Below are 7,002 nucleotides of genomic sequence, written 5' to 3'. Positions count from 1 at the left end.
GTCAGACCACGTAAAGGTACAGAGCGGGTCGCTGAGTACTGAGGAGCACAGAGCATAAAAGACACCAACGCTCTGCTGATCAATAACTACAGAGCTCCAAACCTCCTCTGGCATCAACATCAGCACAGAAACTGCACCGGGAGCTTCATGGCAGGGTTTCCATGGCTGAGCAGCTGCACACAAGCCTTACATCACCAAGCACAATGCCAAGCGTCAGATGGAGTGGAGTAAAGCGCCGCCACTGGACTCTGGAGCAGTGGAACCGTATTCTGTGAAGTGACCGATCATCTTCTCTATCTGTCAGTCTGATGGACGAGTCTGGGCTTGGAGAACGTTACCTGCCTGACTGCACTGTGCCAGCTGTAGAGTTTGGTGGAGGAGGGATGATGATATGGGGCTGTTTTTCAGGGGTTGGTCTAGAACCCTCAGTTCCACTGAAGGGGAATCTTAATGACTCAGCACCAAGACATTTTGGACACTTCCAACTTTGTGGAACAGTTTGGGGAAGAACCTTTCCTGTTCCAGCATGACTGAGCCCCAGAGCACAAAGCAGCTCCATAAAGGCCTGACTGGGTGAGTTTGGAGTGGAAGAACCTGACTGACCCTCACAGAGCCCTGACCTCAACCCCATCCAACACCTTTGGGATGAACTAGAACAGAGACTGTGAGCCAGACCCTCTCGTCCAACATCAGTGTCTGACCTCACAAGTGCTCTTCTGGATGAATGGGCAGAAATTCCCACAGACGATATATTATAGCGAACACTGACAGACATGAACGGTACAACGTTTAATACTGAAATGTGAACCTAAAGCACTGCTCACTTTTCTTTGAAACAGTCAGTGATGGCATTTTAAATGTTCACAGTGCTGGTATGTATTATAGGTGCTTTATAATTCAGTACAGGCAGTGTGTGAAATACCCCCTGCTGTATCGGGACGGGGGCTCACATTGGCTGGCTCCTCCTGTGTTGACAGGGTGCTAACTCGCCCGCCACAGCGGCCTGGTTTGGTTTAACAACTGTTCTTCTGTAAAGTCTCTGTTCTAGTGTGGTTCTGCGCTCTTCCTCACAGTAACTGTCTCAGTGTGAGAAATGAGGAACAGTCACTCTTCACTCCAAACTCTTGGGAAACTGGGCGAGTTTTCAGATTTACAGATCTGCTGCAGCTCATTGTAAAGTTTCTCAGAGGAATCCAGGCAGAGTTACAGTTTCTAGGCTATGAAGGACCAACTGGGTGAACCAGTCTGCTACAGTGCCACCCTGAGGCGCCCTGAGGGAGAAGCTGATTGTGGGGGAAGCAGCTAAACAGTGACCTTTCCCTGAGTTTGGATTTGAGTGTCTAATTTACCCTAATGGACAGCATTACATCATAAGTTTATTTTCAAGGACCCCAGAATTTTGAGACATTCAGGGGGTCTAAGAGGTTAATTAAGGGGTCCTGGCCCCACAGGACCCCCTGTATTTCACACCATGTGTACAGGTTGTTATCAATTTGAAAGGCAACATAATAGACAATGACACGTTTCAGTACATTACAGCCTTACGAGGCATTCTAAGAGTTTATAAGCATGCTTACAAAGAGTAATAAGCACATTTATAACTAAGAACACAGGCTTCTTCGAAAGCAGTATCAAAAAACCTGTACTAGCATTCAAGCCACTAAACATAACTGTCGAGAACAAGTCAGCGATCAACAAGTCGCTCTCAAAATCACCCGGAGCGCCGGCCTGCCTGCACCTGTGTGAAATTGCTGTGACTCAAATGTCAGGATAAACTGAACAGCTCTTATAATTTCTTTGTCTTGAGGAAGCCGTTCAAAACACAAACTCAATTACAGCAACCGGAAGCTCAAATATTGTCTATAAAGAAAGAAGTTATACACAAAATGGACCATTTGTTCTTTCCTCTGAGGTCCAATTGGTACATTTGTATAGCTTTATTTATTAAAAAAAGTGATCATTTTTACATGACCTCTATCATTTAAACAGGCTGTTTTTTGTTACCCTCCCTTTAAGACTCATGTAAATGAGCTCTGTTCTGATTGGCTGTCCTGTATTGAGCCTCATTATAAACTCACTCCTGCTGGAGACAATACATCGCTGTGGTCGGAAGAAAACCTTTTATCTCCGAAAATGGTAATTGTACAGAAGGAAAAACATACCTCACTTTTAATGTAAGTCAATGGAATGAGAATTTTTTCCAAGTCATTTTGGGTCGTTTCTTTTGGTCCATTCATCATGAAATTTACACACAATATAAAGAGAAACAGGTATTTTCAAATTATGTCAAAAACTGAAAAACGTCAAAAATGGAGATACGAGGTTTTCTTCCAACAGTGATAAGCAGATGTATGTAAATATTCTGGTTTTTGTGATCTGTTTTTGCATCTGCCTTTCCACATGTGGACAGAGAAGTGAACAGTGAACTTCAGCCATGCTCACATATGCACTTTTTTAAAAAGCTGTTTCTGATGGTTGAAATCTTTTTCATAGGAACTACAAAACTGAAAATGGAAACTCAATGAAAACCTTACTGCTTTGACCTGGTATGTAATTAGAGCAGGGCGATATGACAAAAATAATAAAATAAAAAATAAATAAAATAATATAATAAAATTATATCACAACACTTCAGGAAATTTTTCAGTTAAACGTCACAGTATTTTTCTGCCATCTGAAACGTCAAACCAGGGGAAAAAAGAGCCAAGAAATGCAGTTATTGTACAGACTGAACAGTCGCTAGACGGTTGCTAAGGGGCTGCCAGATGGTTACCATGGTATTCTTGGTGGTTGTCAACAAGTTGAAAGCCATTTGTTATGGTTTCCCACTGGCTGCAAAGGTATCACAGTTGGTTGCTTTGGTATCCCTGATGGTTGCTAGGGAGATGCTATACTGTTTCTAAGGTATCCCACAGGGTTAACAGTGTGTTGCTAATGGTCTTAACTCATTGTAATAATTCCTATTTAAAAATTGTACGAAAACCATAATTTGGATCAAAAAGCTGTACATCAGCACACCATTCCCGCTCAAACTGAACGTTCCCGAGGTGGGCTGGTGTTGATATCCTGAAAACTGTGGGACAAGTTAGCGGCAAAAAATCCAGTTGCTAAGGCGTTGCTAAGCAGTTACTATGGTAATTTACATAGTTGCTAGGTAGTTGTTGTGGTATTCCAGGTGGCTGATATGGTGATACTAGGTGGCCGCAAAGGAGTACCAGGCCGTAGCAGAGTTGTTGCTAGGCAGTTCCTTATGTGTTGCTAGGCAGTTGCGAAGTTACACAGGGTGGTAGCTGAGGTGTTGCCATGTGGTCCCTAAAGTGTTGCTAGGTGGCCGCAAACGAGTACCAGGTGGTTGCCAAGTTGTTGCTGGGCATTTGCTTGTGTGTTGCCAGGCGACTGCTAAATTATACTAGGTGGTTGCTAATGCGTTGCTAGGTGGCTGCTATGGTATGATGGCTTGGTTGCTAAGGTGTAGCTAAGAGGCTGCTGTGGTGTACAGGGTGTTTACTGAGTGGTTGTTAGGGGATGCTAAGTGGTTGCAAGGTGTTGTTGAAAATAAACGAGAGTGTATGGGAGGAACGAGGGATGAAAAACAACAGAAGTGCTAGACAGTATGGCTGTGGATTAAGAGCTTGAAGACCTGCACATTGAAATGCGCAATCACTAAAAATACACACTCCATCACACTAAAGCCAGTTAGAGAGAACTGAGCTCTCGGGAAGTGTTAATGCTGATATCCATGACGTGCTCAGAAATGCTTACAGTGACATAGTAGATCATTACATCGTCATACTGTCCAGCCCTCTGTGTAATTCTAGTTCACCATAATAGATCCTAATTAAAAACAATCTCACAGAGCAAAGCAAACACAGTTTTGGTTTCCTAGGCGAATATCATGAGTCACTTTTATTAAAAGCATCATTACTACAGTTGGCAGCAATTTACAGTTCATCATACATGATGGTTTCAAAAAGAAAAAAAAGAGGAAAAAAGACACACAAAAAAAGAAGAAAAAAACATTTACAACGTTTATGTCTGTAAACTTCAAGGCTAGTTAGAATTGAGGTAATGCTGTTCAGCTTTGTGGCTAAAGTAACAAAAGTCCATTCAAATAGATAAAGGTACCTGATTTAATTCTTACACCAGTGCATTAACGTGGATATAATGAGACAATTCGACTGCAGTAATTAATGTCATGTCGTTTTCCTGTTTCCACACTTTCCGGTGTCTAAGTCAGAGTAAAATCGAACATTCAAAAGCTGCCTTCGTTATTGCTGTCTCCACAGGCCGAGATGTCCCCTCACCCGTATAGATTGTCAGTGTGAGAGACTTTTGAACAGTCAGAGTGTAGGCTATGATATGTGAGAACTTCATCCCTCTCCTTTCAGCAGAACAGTACAACGAAAACCAAAAAAAGTTCCTTTTGTTTTTTGTTTTTCAGCAGCAGAGAGAGTTGCTTAATGCCGTCAAAGTTGTACGCCACTGAATATTACGAGATGCTACTCATTGTTACATTAACAGTAGAGAGAAAAAATAAAAACAAAAACTCAACAGAAGAAGCAGCACAGCACTATCGGAACGAGTAATTCCTATAATATTTCAGGATGTTTCCACCTCTCCTAGAAAGAAAGCACCACCCAGTGCTCAAAGACATGATAAAAAGTGGGGAAAAACAAAACAAAAACAAAACAAAAAAAAAACAACAAAAAAACAAACCCTTTTGACATCCACAACTCTACTACTGCCTGTGTTTTCCTCTGCCTACACTAGCGTTTGCAGAGACAGTGTTGTCGTGTTCCCCTTTGTTACCTGTCAACAAAACTAAACCAAATTCATAAAAGGTTTTGGGATATTGAGTTGGCATTGTAAACAACTGGACTAACCACATTGTCGTATAGAGTTTTAAAACGGCGTCTCCACAGCCCACCAGGGAAATGGCAGAAGGCCAGTTTTATTTAATTCAGTCATTCGGTCGGTCAGTCACTTTTGTCCTCATCCTCCTCTCCAGGTTCTTCCTCATCATCCTCCTCCTCATCCTCTTCTCCACCTTCCATCGAGTCCAGTTCCTCGGCAGGTCCGGCCAGGTCCTCGTCCAGCATGGATGAGTCGGCGGTCTTGTTCTGGCTCTCCTCAGAGTCGCTGTCGTCGAGAACATGTTCGGCCGGGTCGGCGCTGGCTCTTAAGGCGTTCTGGTCCCGTTCTGGACGGGCCTCTTTGCTGGATTCTTTGTTTTCCTCTCCGGCGGCTCCCAAAGATCCAGACATGGCGTTCTGGAGGTCAGCCAGGGCGGCTGGAGAAAAGCCTGGCAAGCCCAAGCCCGCCAGACCTGGGGGCAGGAACATGGAGGGGTAGAACAGGCCTGGGGCCATGGTGGAGAGCAGGAAAGGGTTAAAGGCCAGCGGATTGGTGGACATACCGGCAGCAGCGGCGGCGGCTGCAGCAGCCCCTAAACCAGCCTCGCCGTTGGTCTCCGCTGACTCCGCCTCTGCAGGTTTCTCCGCCTCCTTTCCTACTTCCTTCCCCGCCTCCTCCTTATTCTTGTCCTCTCCTGCCTCCTCTTTGCTCTCCTCGCTCTTCTTGGGCTGGGTTTTCTCCTCGGACTCTGCCTGCTCCGGAGCAGCCGTGTTGTTTGCTGTAGCCGCAGTGGCCGCCGCCAGATTGCCCCCAAACAGCCCCCCGAGGCTGAACATGTTGGGCAGGCCGCCCATGCCGGGCAGCATTAAGGGTAGCATGGCCGCCGCGTGCTTGCCGTCCGCCGTACCACCGGCCAGCGCCGGGGGGAAGCCCATGAGACCAGCTGCCAGCTGGAGGCTCTGCAGGCTCTGTAGGCTCTGCAGGCTGGTCAGGTCCATGCCCCCGAACAGACCGTTCATCAGTAAGGGGTTCACGCCGGACGTGGAGGCTGCAGCGGCGGCAGCTGCCGCTGCCTGAGCCGCCGCAGCTTTTGCAATCTCGGACTTGGGTCGTCTGCCTCTGCGCCGCACGCCCTCTTCTCTGACCACCGGCCCCGTCAGAAGGCGGTCAAACATGGACTCGGGGAGGAAACCCTGAAGATCAGAACATGGCAGTTTAAAATGAGGGATAAAACTAATTATTTGATCCAAATAAACACATCTGACCATACAACGGCTCAATTATGATCCTTTAAGAAACAAGTCAAAACATCAAGAAATGTCGATGTTCAAATTTTGATATGATTCAAAATGTAAAAATTACATCAACACCAAGGTTTTTTGGGCGGTTTTAGCCTTAAATGACAGAATTTTATTCTGGACAAAAAAAGCAGGTTACTGAATTTTTAAAATTATAATTGATTCATGATCTAAAATGAATGCATTTGAATAGACAGACACTTTCAGAGCAACTCATTTCTACACCTTCAATGAAACAGGCAATAGGCCAAAGCTCAGACACATGGATAGAAAAACAAGGCAAACTCAGTCGTTATAAAAATATAGATGTAATTTTATAAGCAAACAGAACTGCAGCACTGGATGTTAACAACAACTCTGAGGAACTTACCGACTGTTTGACAATATCAGTCCAGTCTGGAGAGACGGAAAATTCAGGATTTTCAACCAGCCAACGTGGCAAATCCTTCATTGGAGGAGCCATAGCACCACCCATCTGTAGCCATGAGAGAGAAAACAAACATGTTAGATTAAGAACTTTTAAAGTGAAGAATATTAAAACACACAGACATGTATAAATAAAAACAAAATATTGCAGTAATACTTGCCTTTCTCCCGTTCCTCTTGTTGACCACAGGGACCCTCTCCTCTCCCGTCAACGTGTTGATGTCGATTTTGTTGGGGTTGCGACAGCGGTGCCTCTTCTGCTTCGGTTTGGCCAGCTGTGAGAGGAGGACTTCCTCATTCTTCTGCAAATAAACAAGACAACAAGGCTTTAGACAGAGATCTTGCAGTCGTCCAAAACCGTTTCTGGTCCTGGATTTCATAACCACTGAAAGGTACAACCCTGTGGCCAACCAGTTACATCAAC

General features: G+C 44.8%; 1 protein-coding gene across 1 annotated transcript in view; it reads right to left on the bottom strand.

Moving 5' to 3' along the window:
• Positions 1–4,201: 4,201 nt before the first annotated feature.
• Positions 4,202–7,002, bottom strand: part of chd7 (chromodomain helicase DNA binding protein 7) — a 66,293-nt gene continuing 63,492 nt past the window's right edge. Inside the window, exons 36-38 of the mRNA XM_036565385.1 lie at positions 6,740–6,880; positions 6,523–6,627; positions 4,202–6,047 (exon numbers count right to left, since the gene is read on the bottom strand). Coding sequence (XP_036421278.1) covers positions 4,977–6,047; positions 6,523–6,627; positions 6,740–6,880 — 1,317 coding nt within the window. The 3' untranslated portion in view covers positions 4,202–4,976. The remainder of the gene's footprint in view (positions 6,048–6,522; positions 6,628–6,739; positions 6,881–7,002) is intronic.

Source organism: Colossoma macropomum, unplaced genomic scaffold, assembly GCF_904425465.1.
Source record: "Colossoma macropomum unplaced genomic scaffold, Colossoma_macropomum, whole genome shotgun sequence".
Lineage (NCBI taxonomy): Eukaryota > Metazoa > Chordata > Actinopteri > Characiformes > Serrasalmidae > Colossoma > Colossoma macropomum.
Note: the sequence above shows the minus strand (reverse complement) of the source record. Positions and strands in the feature narration are given on the sequence as shown.